The 17,708-nt window shown below is 45.0% G+C and overlaps 2 protein-coding genes across 6 annotated transcripts in view; both read right to left on the reverse strand.

Annotated features, from left to right (window-relative positions):
- Window positions 1-1,182, reverse strand: part of pdcl3 (phosducin-like 3) — a 31,923-nt gene extending 30,741 nt beyond the window's left edge. The window contains exon 1 of the mRNA XM_048597986.1: window positions 950-1,182. Within this exon, the coding sequence (XP_048453943.1) occupies window positions 950-955 (6 nt within the window). The 5' untranslated portion in view covers window positions 956-1,182. The remainder of the gene's footprint in view (window positions 1-949) is intronic.
- Window positions 1,183-6,618: 5,436 nt separating this feature from the next.
- Window positions 6,619-17,708, reverse strand: part of LOC109917739 (neuromedin-S-like) — a 29,499-nt gene continuing 18,409 nt past the window's right edge. For 2 of the 5 annotated variants that reach the window (XM_048597990.1, XM_048597988.1), the window contains 3 exons: window positions 12,615-12,650; window positions 12,284-12,345; window positions 6,619-6,791 (listed from right to left, as the gene is read on the reverse strand). In XM_048597990.1, the coding sequence (XP_048453947.1) occupies window positions 6,764-6,791; window positions 12,284-12,345; window positions 12,615-12,650 (126 nt within the window). In that variant the 3' untranslated portion in view covers window positions 6,619-6,763. The remainder of the gene's footprint in view (window positions 6,792-12,283; window positions 12,346-12,614; window positions 12,651-17,708) is intronic. The other 3 variants (XM_048597989.1, XM_048597991.1, XM_020517595.2) reach the window with 3 other exon arrangements.

Consider the following 17,708-nt stretch of genomic DNA (forward strand, 5'->3'; position numbering starts at 1 on the left):
AGACCACTACATATTGAAGATCCCCCATGATTACTGTAATTATGCCAATCTTACATAACCTTTGTGTCTCCTGATTTATTTTCTGCCCCACAGCCTGACTACTGCTAGGAGGCCTGTATATAACTCCCAATGAGAATATACAATACATATGCAGAGACTAACATAGACCAGACTATAGGGCTGCTTGCTCATTAGAGAGACACAACTAATGGTCGTTTAACCGGAGGGCCACCACACCTCAGGCAAGGGGAGAGTTTTGAGAGAGTCCTTCATAGTGGGAGATTTGAATCTATGCTGTTGGCATCGCTCTTCAGCACAAGCAACCCGTCCAGCCAACTGAACTAACTGACTCACTATGTAGCTTATATCAGCAAATGATAGTGCATGCATTTCTGTTCTTGAAAAGAGAATGTTGAGTTAATGGTCTGGATGGTTTGCCATACTCACAGGACCTCCAACTCTGCTGCAATGTTTAGTGTGCAATTTGTGGCCTATTGAACACAAGTTGCAACACCAATGCCAAGGAACGCCTAGAAATGTCTTCCCTGAAATAGGGCTTGCAGCCCTCATATATCCTTTCGAGTGATCCTCGTATGTGTTGTTAATCATGTAAATAAGCAGTTTCCGTGCATGTGCACATTTATAACTTTAAGATTTCTTTGATTGCTTCAAAGCACATGCAGTTTGACAAGACTGGTGAATTCAAATCGTGCTTTTATGTGGAACAGTTTTGCAGCCCTCACTGTGGTAGGCCAAACAAGACTACAAAGTTTCTCGTGGATCAATGGAAACATGTTTAATCGTCGCAGCTACATGTAGTACCAACGATCTCAGGTTTCGTCTCTTGTCAGCCTGCACACATATGAGAATAAAACATGCTTCTGCTCAGTAGCACCCTACAAAGGCGTCTCTTCCGCTTATATGAACAGCAAGGAGAAGAGTTGCTGACCTGCATGCTGTCGGGATGTTGCTGATTCGCTGCTTAGAGCAGCCTTGGTCTCTCTCTCTCTCTCGCAATGTTCCAGGGCACACTCTCCCGCTGCAGCTTCACCCTCAATAACACGAAGGCAGATAGGATTCCTCTCCTGTTGGATTTCACTCCCTGCAGATTGAAAGCTGCTGCTGGTCCAGGGGATTTCTTTTCAGAGCGCACTAATTTCCGGTTTCTTACGATGCCATTTATGGAAAGGCAGTGACACAATTTCCATATGAGGAAATAGCGAGCCAGTGACTCACTTCCATGTTCCCATTGCTTCCCTTCTGGTTCATTGCTGAGGTGTGGCAGATAGGAAAATGGTTTATATTGATGGACGTAGACCTCAGAATGTTGTAATAGCACATGTACCGTGTATGTAGCAAGCAGCTTTACAAACTTGTGATGTTGGAAACTTGAAATTAAAAAGTGATTATTCTGCATGTAGGTGATACGGGTAAGGCTGCATTCATTGACCGTCACTGTTCCTAATACAGTATCGTACTTCCTGCGACAAGTGCTTAAATATTGAATAAAAACCAAAAGAACTGCGGATGCTGCAAATCAGGAACAAAAACAAAGTTGCTGGAAAAGCTCAGCAGGTCTGGCAGCATCTGTGGAGGAGAAAACAGAGTTAACGTTTCGGGTCCGGTGACCCTTCTTCAGAAATGGGGGAGGGGAAGGGGCTTCTGAAATAAATAGGGAGAGGGAGGGAGGTGGATAGAAGATCGATAGAGGAGAAGATAGGCGGAGAGAAGACAGACAGGTCAAAGAGGCGGGGATGGAGCCAGTAAAGGTGAGTGTAGGTGGGGAGGTAGGGAGGAGATAGGTCAGTCCAGGGAGGACGGACAGGTCAAGGGGGCGGGATGAGGTTAGTAGGTAGGAGATGGGGGTGCGGCTTGAGGTGGGAGGAGGGGATAGGTGGGAGGAAGAACAGGTTAGGGAGGCGGGGACGAGCTGGGCTGGTTTTGGGATGCGGTAGGGGGAGGGGAGATTTTGAAGCTTATGAAGTCCACATTGATACCATTGGGCTGCAGGGTTCCCAAGCGGAATATGAGTTGCTGTTCCTGCAACCTTCGGGTGGCATTGTTGTGGCAATGCAGGAGGCCCAGGATGGACATGTCGTCCAAGGAATGGGAGGGGGAGTTGAAATGGTTCGTGACTGGGAGGTGTAGTTGCTTGTTGCGAACCGAGTGTAGGTGTTCCGCAAAGCGGTCCCCAAGCCTCCGCTTGGTTTCCCCGATGTAGAGGAGGCCACAACGGGAACAGCGGATACAGTATACCACATTAGCAGATGTGCAGGTGAACATCTGTTTGATGTGGAAGGTCTTCTTGGGGCCTGGGATGGGGTTGAGGAGGGAGGTGTAGGGGCAGGTGTAGCACTTGCTCCAGTTGCAGGGAAAAGTGCCGGGGGTGGTGGGGCTGGAGGGGAGTGTGGAGCGGACAAGGGAGTTACGGAGAGAATGGGCCGTCCGGAAGGCAGATAAGGGTGGGGAGGGAAAAATGTCTTTGGTAGTGGGATCAGATTGCAGATGGCGGAAGTGTCGGAGGATGATGCGTTGTTCACCATCTCACCATCTGGTACGTGAGGACGAGGGGGATTCTGTTTTGGTTGTTATTGCGGGTAGAGGGTGTGAGGGATGAGTTGCGGGAAATGCGAGAGACAGGGTCGAGGGTATTTTCAACCACTGTGGAGGGGAAGTTGCGCTCCTTGAAAAACGAAGACATCTGGGATGTCCGGGAGTGGAATGCCTCATCTCGGGAGCAGATGCGGTGGAGGCAAAGGAGTTGGGAATAGGGGATGGCCTTTTTGCAGGAAGGTGGGTGAGAGGAGGTTATTCTAGGAAGCTGTGGGAGTCGGTAGGCTTGAAATGGATACCAGTTTCCAGGTGGATGCCAGAGATGGAGACAGACAGGTCCAGGAAGGAGAGGTATCAGAGATGGTCCAGGTGAACTTAAGGTTGGGGTGGAAGGTGTTAGTGAAGTGGATGAACTGTTTGAGCTCCTTGTGGGACCACGAGGCGGCGCCGATACAGTCATCGATGTAACGGAGGAAGAGGTGGGGGGATAGGGCCAGTGTAGCTTTGGAAGAGGGATTGTTCCACATATCCTACAAAGAGGCAGGCATAGCTTGGGCCCATGCGGGTACCCATGGCCACCCCCTTTGTCTGTAGGAAGTGAGAGGAATTGAAAGAGAAGTTGTTGAGGGTGAGGACAAGTTCGGCTAAGCGGATGAGGGTGTCAGTGGAGGGGGACTGGTCGGGTCTGCAGGACAGGAAGAAGCGGAGGGCCTTTAGGCCATCTGCATGGGGAATGCAGGTGTATAGGGACTGGACGTCCACGGTAAAGATGAGGTGTTGGGGACCAGGGAATTGGAAGTTGTGGAGGGCGTGGGTGGTGTGACCGACGTCGTTAGGGAGTTCCTGGACCAAGGGGGAGAAAATGGAGTTGAGATAGGTGGAGATAAGTTTGGTGGGGCAGGAGCAGGCGGAGACAATGGGTCGACCAGGGCATTCAGGTTTGTGGATTTTGGGAATGAGATAGAAATGGGCGGTGCGGGGTTGGGGAATGATGAGGTTAGAGGCTGTGTGTGGGAGGTCACCTGAGATGATGAGGTTGTGGATGGTTTGGGAGATGATGGTTTGGTGGTCGGGGGTGGGATCATGATCAAGCGGGCGGTAGGAGGAGGTGTCAGAGAGCTGGCGTCTGGCCTCGGCAATGTAGAGGTCAGTGCACCACACTACAACTGCGCCTCCCTTGTCCGCGGGTTTTATGGTGAGGTTGGGATTGGAGGGAGCGGAGGACTGCACATTCTGCAGGGGAGAGGTTGGAGTGGGTGAGAGGCGTGGAGAGGTTGAGGCGATCGATGTCTCGACGGCAGTTGGAGATGAAGAGGTCGAGGGAGGGTAGGAGGCCTTGGGGTGGTGTCCAGGAGGAGGGGGTGTGTTGGAGGCGGGAGAAGGGGTCAGTAGAGGGAGGGTTGGCTCACGGTTAAAGAAGTAAGCGTGGAGGCGGCGGAAAAACTGCTCAGTGTCCAAACATGAGTTGTATTCGTCGATGTTTGGGTGGAGGAGGATAAAGGTGAGTCCTTTACTGAGGACTGACCGTTCGTCCTCAGTAAGGGGGAGGTCTGGGGGGATGGTGAATACTCGGCAGAGCTGGGCGCTGCGGCCTCCCCTGGAGCTGCTGGCTGTGGAGGTGGTGGGCGGAGCGACATTGGCGGTGGGCGGAGCGATATTGGCGGTGGGCGGGGCGACGTTGGCGGTGGGCGGAGCGATATTGGCGGTGGGCGGAGCGACGTTGGTGGTGGGCGGAGCGACGTAGGCCGGTAAATCTTGGATGTTGGTGGCAGCGGCGTACTCGATGGCTACTGTTTCTCTTATTTTTGGTTTCTCGTGCATAATACATTAAGTATGATTGACCTTTATAAATAATTTTACTAGACTTGCAGTAGAACATATATTTTAATGTAATTTAATACATTTGATCTTCAAACTCTTTATGTACAGAGTAACCAAGTGGTATCTTCCCACACAGACCAACCAGCCACCTCAACATAAACGATCATGCTGATTGCAACTGCATCATGTATTTCACTGGAATATATTCACTGAGTTCGCACTGCATTACCAGGAAGTCATCAACAAAAGAACACACATAGCATGAAGGAGATAGAACAAAAAATCTGGAGTTGATACTAGACACATTTTAGTCAAACAGAGAATATTCATACCAAGTGATTTGCATGTTTGCCTGTAAGATGAGTATAGTCAAATATCTGCACCATGTACACAGAATGTTGGACCATGTTACAGACAGAGTCAGAGAACCGTCAGTATCAGTAAACTTTCAAGGCAAGATGTTTGTGTGTATACATGCATCTGTATGTGTATGTGTGTGATGAGTGTACAAGTGTGTTGATGAGTGTACACGTGAATGTGATGACTGTGAGTGTGTGTGAGATGAGTGTATGGGTGTATATTTATGTGCGTGTACAAGTGTGTGTACATGCGTGCACCAGTGTATGTCTGTATATAAGTGTGTGTGTTTATACAAGTGTATGAGTGTCTGCGTGCATGAACGAGTATTCGTGCGTGTGTATATACACACAACTGTTTGTGCACGAATGGGTACGAGTGTCTGTAAAGTGGAATAGTCTTAAAACAGGAGCAAGCTGTTTGTGAATTTAAATCAAGCTGATTGCTTATTCATATATTTGTCCTGAAATCTAACACTGTGGCTCTCACTCATACAGTCACACACAAACACACTCAAGGAAGCACAGTTCAAGAGAACTGTGCATGTTTACAAGTCATAAACAAAATGAATAGTTCATTATTTGTGTGAATGGTTTGTACTGAAAATATATGTTGTAGGCTTGCTAAAAAGCATATTTTGGTTTCTGAAGTTTAGTTTGGGTGAATTCAAAAGCTGAAGTCATAGATCAAAGTGATTTCAGGATTCTATCAAAGAAATTGACTTCCACCAGTTCAAAAAGTTAAATACTTGTCTGCTTGTCACCATTGGTCAGTTTACTGTATTGTCAGACTTGAAAAGGAACAGAATTGGAGACTTTGAGATGTTATAATTTCCAATTCTGAAGGCATAGGCATTACTGCCCTTTCTGCTGCCTAAAACAACATTTAAAGACTAAGGGGGAAACAACATGGCTCTTTTACCATGGGTCTTGTCACAATTCCTCTTTAAAAACATGATGTTGATCTTAGATTGAACAGCATCAACCTCATTTATTGTTTAAAAACTGAAAGATCTGCGGACGCTGGAAATTGGGAGCAAAAACAGAACTTGCTGGAAAAGCTCAGCAGGTCTGTCAGCATCTGTGGAGAGAAATCAGAGTTAATGTTTGGCTCAAGTAACCCTTCCTCAGAACTCAAAAATCTGAGGAAGGGTCACTTGATCTGAAACGTTAACTCTGATTGTTTTCTTCACAGATGCTGCCAGACCTGCTGAGCTTTTCCAGCAACTTTCTTTTTGTTCCTTGGTTCCAACATACTGCCTCCCTAGTGGGAAAATGCCTAGTGATAGTCATTTGCTTATAGCTGAACAGAGCATATCTAGCAAGACCAATGTGTATCTATAATGTGAGGAAATTTTCTTTTATGGTTAGTTATATTGTTTCTTCATTTCTATTATATGCTATATATTCCTTTTTAATGATATGCATGTCAGACTTAGCAGTAGTAGGAATATTGTGGAACACAGCTCCAATGTTTCTTGATCTGCATAAACACGGGAAGGAATTTTTGAATTGAACATACAAGAAGTTGGATTTTCAAGCCTATAGAAATAAGGCTAGTGACAAAAAAAAAGCAGAGAAACACATTAGGACTGCTTTCTGCTACATTTCAGCCTCTGGGCGATTTTGCTAGGGGAGAAAAGGGAACAGGGTTGCCTGCCCATTCCACAGAGCTAGGCTGCCAATTAGTCCATTTAAGACCCCTATTTAAAGCCATTTTACATTTTTGCTACTGTTTCATTGGAATATAGGAAACCTTCCCAAGTGACTGAGGCATTCATTATCTGCTGCATCACTTCCAGAGGGTGCTGTTCATCCTGCAACTTACTCAATAAAAATACTAAAACAGACAATAGAAAATGCTGTGTGAGATATTTATTATTCACAGTAGAAAGCACATCTCTAATTTTCAGCAGCATATTACAATATCTTGTGATTTACCACAAATTGTCCAAAGTTACAGCCTGCTTATAGTTAATGATTATTAGACACTTTCAAGGGATGAAGGTCCACTGAAGCTTGTAATTGTTCTGTTATGCCTCAGGGGTTATTCCAAAGAATCTGCAAAACAAAGGTTCATTTGTTATATTTTCATACAATATTTCAAAATTGTAGGCCAGTGAAGCTCCTCAGGTTAGATAGGATGATGCAATCTAACCATTAAACCAATTTCACCAGATTTCACTGCATTTTAGAAGTCTTATTCAGTGCAGCTGAGACTCAAGCCATCAAATGATATAACCAAGTTTATTTATTACCAAAAACGCCAGTTATTGGCTTCAGTTTTTATCATCAATAAAATATTCATTTTATAATTTCATACTTGTAGTGCAAAAATTCTATAATCGACATAGAACAGTAGAGCACAGGAATGGGCCCTTCAGCCCACGATGTTGTGCCAAACATGATGCCAAATTAAACTAATCCCTTCTGCCTGTCCTGCCATTCCATTCACATTCATGTGCATATGTAAAAGTTCCTTAAATGCCCTATCGTATCTACCTCCACTGTCACCCCGGCAGCTCGTTCCAGACTCCTTTGAACTTTTCACCTCTTACCTTAAATGCATGCCCTCTAGCATTAGATATTTCAACTCTGGGAAAAAGATTCTGACCGTTAACCCTATCTATGCCCCTCATAATTTTATTGACTTCTATCAAGTCTCCGCCTCAGCCTCTGCCACTCTAGAGAGAGCAACCATGATTTTTCTAGCTTCTCCTTATAGTTCATACACTCCAATATGGGCAGCTTTCTGGTAAATCTCTTCTGTACCCTGTCCAAAGCCCCCACATCCTTCCTGTAATGTGGTGACCAGAATTGAACGCAATACTCTAAGTGTGGCCTAACCAAAGTCTTGCAAAACTGCAACATGACATCTTGACTCTTGTACTCAATTCCTCGACCAAAAAAGGCCAGCATGCCATATGCCTTCTTTACCATGCTGTCTACTTGTGTGGCCACTTTCAGGGAGCTATGGACTTAAACCCAAGATTCCTCAGTACATCAATGTTGTTCAGGGTCCTACCATTAACTGTATACTTTTCCATTACATCTGATTTGCCAAAGTGCAGCACCTCACACATAGCCAGATTAAACTCCATCTGCCACTTCTCCGCCCATATCTGCGACTGATCTACATCCCGCTGTATCCTTTGACAATCTTCTATATTATCCACAACTGCACTGGTCTTTGTATCATCTGCAAACTTACTAACCTGCCCATCTATGTTTTCATCCAAGTCATTTACATATATCACAAACAGCAGAGGTCCCAGTATGGATCCCTATGGAACACCACCAATCACAGATCTCCAGCCAGAAAAACACCCTTCCGCCACTACCTGCTGCCTTCTATGGGCAAGCCAGTTTGGAATCCACACAGCTAAGTTACCATGGATCCATGCATCTTGACCTCCAGGATGAGCCTACCATTGGGGACCTTGTTGAAAGCCTTACTAAAATCTATGTAGACAACATCCACTGCTCAACCCTGATTGATCATCTCTGTCACCTTGTCAAAAAATTCAATCAAGTTAGTAAAACATGACCTGCCCTGTACAAAGCCATGCTGACTGTCCCTAATTAGAACATGCATTTCCAAATGCGCATAAATCCTATCGCTAAGAATTCTCTCCAATAGCTTCCCAACCACTGATGTGAGACTCACCAATCTATGGTAGGGCATTTAAAAAAACGATGTTGGCAACGTATGACTTTTTCAGTACATTTCCACTGGAAGGTCATTGGGAGTACTTTAGAAGAATTACAATTTTGTTTCAGTGTTTATGGTTTGGGACGGACTCCCTGCCTGTCCCAAATACAGACATTCTTACAGAAAGGAGTTGAAAGGAATAAGGACAATTTATGAGCATACTAATTAGGGGCAGGAGTAGGCCATTCAGCCTCTTGAACTTGCTTCACCATTTTATAAGATCATGGCTGATCTGGTTGTCACCATGAATCCATTCTTATCTACCTTCAATAACCTTTCACCCCTTGCTTACCAAGAATCTCTTCACCTCACCCTTTAAAAATAGTCAAAGATTCTGCCTTCACTACCTTTTGAGGAAAAGACAGATTACGTTGGGATTTCTCATATTCCCAGCTTTCTGAGAAACCCAATGGAGGTATATCGGATAAACGTAAAAGATGAGTCTCTCTGGGGGCCTACAACAGCAATGGGGCCTGGATCTTTGAAGAAATATCTCTAATTTTTTTTTAAGAATTAATGTTGAATGGACTTCCTAAAAAAACAGGCTGCAGAAAGCTCATAAAATACCTTTTAAAAGGGCATCATTTCCACCCAACAATTTCCATTGTGTAACCTGTTTCCAACAGCAATTGGCAAGGAATCAAGAGATTGCTCAAAAATACAAGCTTTGGTGGGCAAGGTCTTGGGTGTTTGTACCGTTGTAGTACAATTTGCAGGATCTGGTACCTGGCTTGTTATAGGTTCTGATTCAGAAGTGTATTCCCTCACAGGGAATGATGTACTTTTACCTTGTGATGGAGTTCCAGAATTTTGTTTTTCCTTTATTCATTCATGGGATGAGGGTGCCACTGGCTAGGCAGCATTTCTTGCCCATGCCTAATTGCCCAGAGAGTAGTTAAGAATCAACCACATTGCTGTGGGTCTGGAGCCAAATGTAGACCAGTCCAGATAAGGATGGGTCTGGAGCTTCCCGAAAGGACATTAGTGAACCAGATGGACTTTTCCCAACAATTGACAATGGTCATCATTAGACTCTTAATTCTAGATTTTTATTGAATTCAAATTCCACCATCTGCTGTGGCGGAATTTGAACCTGGGTCCCCAGAACATTACCCAGGTCTCTAGATTAACAGTCCAGTGATATTTGCACTAAGCTATTGCTTCCCCCTGAGGCCACCATCCCACTCCATCCATGCATTCACCCTGCCAGACAATGCTGAAGCAGTCCATGCTTTTTATACATCCTCCAAGAGAGTAGAGAATGTTGTTGGAGATGATTGTATCAAGCCAAAGAGACTTGTGGAGAGGGAGAAAATGGAAGTTGAGTTAACTGTTTGTGCCTAAATGTTAATAGTTTAATTTGCCTTGTGTAAAACAACTGGAGAATTAGGGCTGGCAAGGGAGGGAGTGGGGGACAATAGGACGACTGGGGTAGAGGGGAGTGAAGGGTTTACTCCAAGAATAATAATGGAGCATGCACCAAAGTAGCTATGTCTTAGAGACATCAGATTACATGGACCTGGAGTGTCAGTTTGTAAGGCTTTAGCAATATGTCCTCTTACCAAGCCTTGTGAATAGTTATGTTTAACAAAGCCTGTTCATGTTCAAACAGCTGACGAGTTATGTTTTATAAAGTCTGTTCATGTTCACACAGATGATTGTAGACCTCATATTTCTACAGCATTTCACCATGGCAGCCACAATGGCTGTCTTCAGCACTTTAACTTAGGCCTGTACTTTCAGCCCCTGCTTCCTTCTCAAACCCACCGTCCCTCTTAGCTGCCAAACCTGCTCTACAGCCAAGTATATGTAACCTCTAGGTAAATTGCATCCAGTGACTGCCTTCTGCAAGGAGTTGGTCTGGAACAGAAAATGGTACTGACACCAGGAGTCCAACCTCCTATGTTCTTCCAGGGTGAGATTACAGGTTTGTGACAGGTTACAAACTGTACATATAAACTCTCATTCACCAGGACCTGAACTGTGACTGCTCAAACTTGGTTCCTGTAGGTTATCCTTTCAAAGGTCTTTTGAAATAATGGGTGAAATCTTAAAGGGATTGGAACTAAGGGGGCTCTGGCAAGATTTCTGACAGAGTTAGATACGAAGTCCAACAAGGCTGTCAGCAACAACTTGCTCCATATAATATGTTTTTAACAAGTGGCATGGTGAGTTTCTCACTGGGCAGTGGTGAGCTGCTTGTTAAATGCCTTGTTGATGGCCCGTTAGTATTCAGCTTTCTAGCTTACCAAACTTGGCAAGCAAACTAGAGGCTGAGAAAAATGACATGGAAACCAGAATGGGCAACTGGACAATTCAACTCGCTGCTTGCTCTGAATGACAGATATTGGGCACCACAAACTCAGGGCATGTACCGTGAGCACCAGCCAGATGCATCCCACATCCATAGACAGTGGCATCCGACATGTGCCAGCCTCTAACAACGCTCGTGGCATATCTCCAATTGCTTACAGGACGCTGTGGTGCTACAATGACGCACCTTGGGCTGTGCCAGCAACTATTATTGTAATGCTGCAGCAAGGACACTTTGCACTCAGGGACACACACTCAGTTTATGGACTGTACCAGGCTGCAAGTCCAGACTGCTTGCTTGCTCTTATAATGCTCATTCACTGTAAACCTACCTGGATGCTCATAGCATCCCCTCTTTGCATTGCCTTGCTTTGCCCTCTCAGCTTCAAGGCTCGTATTACTTCTGTGTGTTTTGCTTAAACAGAAAAGGAGGACATTTGTCATTGTTATCAGCCTCAGTCAAAGTCAGGGCTGGGGATTAGCCTTCACTCAGTGGGTCTCAGCACAGTAAATCATGGGCAGCCTCCGATACAGTCCAAACGCAGCTGCTCAGGCAAACAGAATCAGGAAGCTCTCTACATAAGGGGGTGAGGAGCTGAATGCCAAGCAGCACGGCTGTTACTTCTGGTATAGATCGGGAGATGCCCCAAGCATGTCAGGAAGCATTGCAAGAAGGTGTGAGAGTTAGTGGCGTCAGGGTTTCGGGTGGCTGAGAGTAAGTGAGGAGAGATGTTGCATGTAATAATAAGCCTTTGTGGGAGGTGGGTGCAGCAGCAAAGATAGATTGAGTGTAAGGTATCAGAGAGAGGATGATGGCACTTACCCTGGCTGAGTGAAGAAGGCGATTGACCTTCTTCTTACAGTGTTGGGCACTCCTTCAGATGGCTGAGTGTGCTTTAATGCAAGTGACAACCTCAGACCAGATTGGCATGGTCTGCTGTCGTAGTCTCCACCGCTGGTCCTGGGGAAAGACAAAGTCCCATCTCTGCACAATCCAATCCAGCAGGACCTCCAGGACTCTGCCTACAAAGCCAGGGTGCTGATATCCCCTTGTCTGCCATGTCCGAGGCAAATATCAGGAACTGTGCAGAGCAGCTCCGGGCTGACAGCGCTTATCCTGGTGCACAACAGGTTTTTAAAGATGGTATGGGTACAAGGGATGCTAGTGAATTCTGAACATCTGTTGAGTGGCACATGGTAATAAGGAGTTGAAACTGAACATGAGGGATGCCGTAAGCCTGGGATAGCTAGTTAATTGGACAAGTTTGCCAAGATACATGAGAAAACACTTTGTGGCAGAAATCCCTCCAAAAAATTTTATGTATCCAAAAACAACTTAAGATCCAGCACTCTGTTTTCATCTCATCAGCCTGAATTGATTAATAATCTAGTTCCCAGAGCTGAATGGATAGTATGTTAATACACTTCATATTTAGCCTCTCATAAATGCTGTTTGTGTGCGATAAAATGAAATTACTGCCTTCCTCTAAGATAACTTTTGTAAGAAGAGATGTTGATATAAACGTACATACGTTTCAGATGATGTTTTGTTTGTTGTGAATACACATCAAAAGTTCTTCCATTACGAGGCTGGAATTAACAACATAAAATATTATCACCCAAATATGTGATAGAACTGCTTAAAAAAGCAATTCACTTGAAACTGTAGTGTCATATTCAATAATTGCATCAAATATAGCAATTTTGCCGTACATAATATATACATACATCCTAAACAGAGCGAATGGCTTTCCCCAAGTCTCTGAGCCATCATGTGAAATCATGTGATAAGAAATCTTTAATAAAATATAGGAAAAAGCAATACTCTAAGAGACAATTTAGGATAATTGAGGACATACCTTTTTATATATTCTGTTTTGTGCAGGCTGTTGCTTCTGAAATGGAAGGTTACTTTAATAATAGATGTCAGATGTTGTTTTGTAAATTAACTTTACAATGTTAATAAGCTTTAATTATGCACTGTATGTTCAGGTTTCCCTCCTCCTGGGTAATTAGAGAGCTTAGGTTTACAAGACCCTTGAAGCAGCATCCCAAGAAAATAAGGTTATACAAATAGAATGGGATGAAGTTTACTAGCGTTTGGCTAAGTGTTAATTTTGTCCAGTTTTTGGCCTAGCAAGACTTCTCACACTATGTTCCAAAGCTCACCTCATTATCTGTGCACGCACTGCTTTGATACTCTGATAATTGTGTCCTTTCAGTCAACACAGGCAGAAGTACCTACTAGTGCTGGGACCTCCCAGGATTCCCGACTTGGCATCATTTTTAAAACCCAGATGTGTGCCCAGTCAAGTGCCAGTCAGGGGTTCCCTTCACTGTGCATGTATTTAGAGGGCAACCAAAAACAAATGCTTCTCAGGCCATATAAATAGCATGGCTGACATTTCATTGCAGGTCCAAGTGCACATTGATAAATCTGTTGCTACTTAAGAATCAAGCTACTCACCTTACCCACCCCTAATCTCATCTCATCTCAGTACCCTTACTCTTTCCCCAATGTAACCTATCATCCTCTCATTGTTCAATGTAGCAGCTCACATACTGGAAATCCTTCAAACACTTGAAAACACTCACTTTTATCCAGCAATAGCAGAAATGAACAATGAACAAATTCACACACTGTATTTGTCAATGGGACCAAAAACAAACTACGTGCCTTCTGAACACCAACAAACATACAGTTAGAGAGTGATCATGGCAATCAGCACTCATCGACTAGAACTGGGTGTCAATTCACCCCTGTTTATCTTATTGTATTTGATGCTACTGTGTTCCATTATTCAGAATGATGTTCCTCCTGCTTAATGTCCCCATTTTTGGACTCTGAAGACTGCTGCTGAACTTCCAGCTCTTCAGAGTCTAACTCTTTACCTCCTGTCTTGCTGCAGTTCTGCAAATCACAAAATGCTAGGATTATGCAATACACTCTGTGCGGATTGTACTTTAAGAATGCCCCTGACCAATCCAAGCATCTGAAATCTCATCTTTAGGAGGCCTATCATCTGCTCCATCACGGCCCTGGCCAAAGAATGGGCTGCATTGGATCTACCCTCGGCCTCAGAGTCATCAGACATGGCTGTAGAGGGTAGTCCTGGTCTTCCAGTAAGCATCCTGGTAAGACGTCTAGTTCTTGTTGGTTTAGCATATCCCTCCAAACAGTGGGACATACAGGACTCAGACAAGGATGGCTGTGGAATGCCTCTACATGGACCTTATTCCAATGAATGCAGAACAAGCCAATTTGTGCAAATACAGTAGGAGATGGTAAGTATTGATTACTGAAACCTTGTCTTCCCAGCTCTATACTACCTACAAAAGGTAGCATTGCATAGAAGAACGTGTTGTCAAATATCTACAGTTCAAGATGAGAGGGTATCAGCTCTGAGCCCTTGTGCAGTCTATGAAATCCTGGGCCAATTTTGTGAATTGTAGCTCACAGGTACCAATTTTAAGGTCATCTGTAATTACCTCAGCATCACAGAGATCAACCTGCAATGACCAATAACATGGTCAAGATTGTTTGTGACCAGTACCCAACACAGTTAGATGCTAACTGCATTTTGCATCCAGGATGCTATGATTACAAATGATTTCAATCTGAATTTTGAAAGTGCCTAATCAATGCAATTGTCCTATGAAGGGTTTCACATCATCCATAAGAAGACCCCATGTGCTCACGCAGTGAATAAAACACTTACTCCTCCCACTCCAGGTCTGGTCACAGTCATTTTCTGTTCCTGGTGCACAATTAAGATTTGTATGAGGGTCTGGAAGTCCTTGCAGGTTACATTTGGCACAGTGAGTCACAGACTCTGCCTGGGAATAAAGCCCCACACTCCTTCCACTAGCTCCATGCTTCTTTCTTCCTGGTACTCCCTATCAAGCCCATTAGTACTGACTTTTCCAACATTCCCATAAACCTCGATAATTTCAGACTTTATCTCTCAACATTACTCTCTGAACCCCAATCCTGCAGTTAATTCATGCAAACCATTGTGATATACTGGCCTCCATCGAGGCTGTGATGGGGGTAAATTCCCCTCTGGAAGTAACCCCTGAGCCTTCATTGCTGTATCATCTCCCCACTTCCTTGCATGCTGCCTTCAATCTCCACCACTGAGTTCCACAGCTTCCTTCTGACAGCAATGACTGCTGATAACCCACCCTGCCTTTGATGTTCAGTGATAGATCCATAGGGCTGAACATGGCCCACCCTCTTAACTACTTAGATGTACAACCCACCTGATCAGTGACCAGACCCCTGAGTAATCTCTGTGCAGCACCCAAACTGACTTAACAGGACTACTTGGACTGGTTACACTGGGAGCCACAGGGCTGACTGTGGCTCACTCCGCGGACTGTAGAGGTATGGGCACCAACCCCGCCAAACCTGAACTTCCTAAGGAGCTGACTGACTGTGCCCAAGCTCCAGGCCTGGAGGCAGCCATGACTTATTGTGCCTGGAAGCCCTGACTAAATGGTGTATCCCTTGACTTGACTGAAGAGTACTCCCCATGGCATTTGAGACATGGCTGTTTGGTTGAAACACATGCAGTATGCTGCTGGCCAATGATGCAGGGGTGAGATTGGTGCTTTGCAGCAATAGGTCAACACCCTTGAATGATGACTGTTGACAACCATGACAAACTTCCTGGCTTTGTGACAACAAGGTGCAGAGCTGGATGAACGCAGCAGGCCAAGCAGCATCATAGGAGCAGAAAGGCTGACGTTTTGGGCCTAGACCCTTCATCAGAAATGGGGGAGGGGAAGGGGGTTCTGAAATAAATAGGGAGAGAGTGGGAGGCGGATAGAAGATGAATAGAGGAGAGGATAGGTGGAGAGGAAACAAACAGGTCGAAGAGGCGGGGATGGAGCCAGTAAAGGTGAGTGTAGGTGGGGATTTAGGGAGGGGATAGGTCAGTCCAGGGAGGACGGACAGGTCAAGGGGGCGGGATGAGGTTAGTAGGTAGGAGATGGGGGTGCGGCTTGAGGCAGGAGGAGGGGATAGGTGGGAGGAAGAACAGGTTAGGGAGGCGGGGACGAGCTGGACTGGTTTTGGGATGCGGTAGGGGGAGGGGAGATTTTGAAGCTTGTGAAAGCCGCACCCCCATCTCCTACTTACTAACCTCATCCCACCCCCTTGACCTGTCCGTCCTTCCTGGACTGACCTATCCCCTCCCTAACTCCCCACCTACACTCACCTTTACTGGCTCCATCCCCGCCTCTTCGACCTGTTTGTTTCCTGTCCACCTATCCTCTTCTTTATCCATCTTCTATCCGCCTCCCCCTCTCTCCCTATTTATTTCAGAACCTCCTTCCCCTCCCCCATTTCCGATGAAGGGTCTAGGCCCGAAACGTCAGCCTTTCTGCTCCTATGATGCTGCTTGGCCTGCTGTGTTCATCCAGCTCTGCACCTTGTTGTCTCGGATTCTCCAGCATCTGCAGTTCCTACTATTCCTGGCTTTGTGCCTGTTTTAAAAGGCAGGTCAAGACAGGAACACTGTGAGCCTGTTAGATCTGGTTGGGGAGGTGGGGGGGGTGGAGGTGAAAAAGCAATGCAAGGCAAGGTAGAGTCGGTGCATTCCAAAGTGCAGCACTGATTTGCAGGAGTGTATTGTAAGGGCTTGGAGATGTGCCATGAGCATGCAATGAGGCTGATGTGTGTTTGAGGCCAAAGTCTGTGGATGTAGGGTGCAGGTGGTTGCTGCCCATGGATCTGGGATGTTGGGAACTGCTGCACCAGATGGAGGGCCGGAGAGGCAAGTGGTGAGCAGGAGCTGCCAGGTACCTGCTCTAACTTTCAAATTGGGAATTGTCACCATCTAGCTTCTATCCAGAAAGTGGGAGAATGGAAAACTGCATCTCAATGAGGTGAGATTAACTAACAATGGAATGCTAATAGATGTAAATAGGCCACTTGCTGCTCACTAGGAAGATTCACCTTGAACTATTCAACACTTGGTAGGAAAATGGGGCTTTTTGTTCTCGTCATTGAGAATTGCTGACTTCTGATCTCACCTGATTTTACCAGCTTTCTTGCCAATGCATATATCAAATATATACCTAGCCCTAACCTGGCTGAATGATGTCAATGTTTAATGGGTAAGAACAGGAATTGGCTGAGGTCTCATGCAATGCTAGGGACCCAAGGGAAGGATTTCCATTGTAAGGATAGACTTGTGTTGCATAGGGAGATGGAAGTAGGAGGGCTTGTGACTTCTATACCCATTCAGGGAAAGCGGGAGACAAAGCTGGGTCTGGAGGTGGCCAATAATCCCTTGCAAAGCCTGGGAAAGTGGATCCTGCACTCCTGATCCAGAAGAATTTCAAATGGAAGTAGCATTTTAAAATCTATCTTAGCCTTTATAAGAAACTCATATCCTAAGAACTGGAATAGTTCAAAAGGCAGCTGAAGGGCAATTAGTGATAAGGAATAAATGCCCATATCGCACAAACAAATTTTTAAAAATCTTTCCAGCTTCTGGACACTTGTTCTTATATTCATACTCATAGAACAGCGTAGAAATTAAAAACTTAAACTGCTTTGGCCATAGGGGCTACTCATGTTGGACATACCATCAAGCAGTAGTCCTCAGTAAATATATCACACTGATCTCACATCCTTTTAATCACTTTTCCTTCAACCATCTATCTGAACAGTTGTTCAAATTTGATATTAACTGTGTTTGAGTTGCTGATTCACAGGTATTTGTCACAGCCTTATAAGCCTCTGTTTCAGAAGGTTTCTCTTGCTCCAAATTTCTTATCACTTAGTCTTATATCTCTGTCGCACTTTTCTCAACGTTATAATCACAAACAGTCACACATTTGACCAACTGTCCTCAAACTGGTTGGAACATTACTTGAAAGGGATAATTTATTTTATTCATTCTTGGGAAATGGATGTCCATTGCTTGGTGAATATATATTAC

Source organism: Rhincodon typus, chromosome 6 (genome assembly GCF_021869965.1).
Source record: "Rhincodon typus isolate 14 chromosome 6, sRhiTyp1.1, whole genome shotgun sequence".
Lineage (NCBI taxonomy): Eukaryota > Metazoa > Chordata > Chondrichthyes > Orectolobiformes > Rhincodontidae > Rhincodon > Rhincodon typus.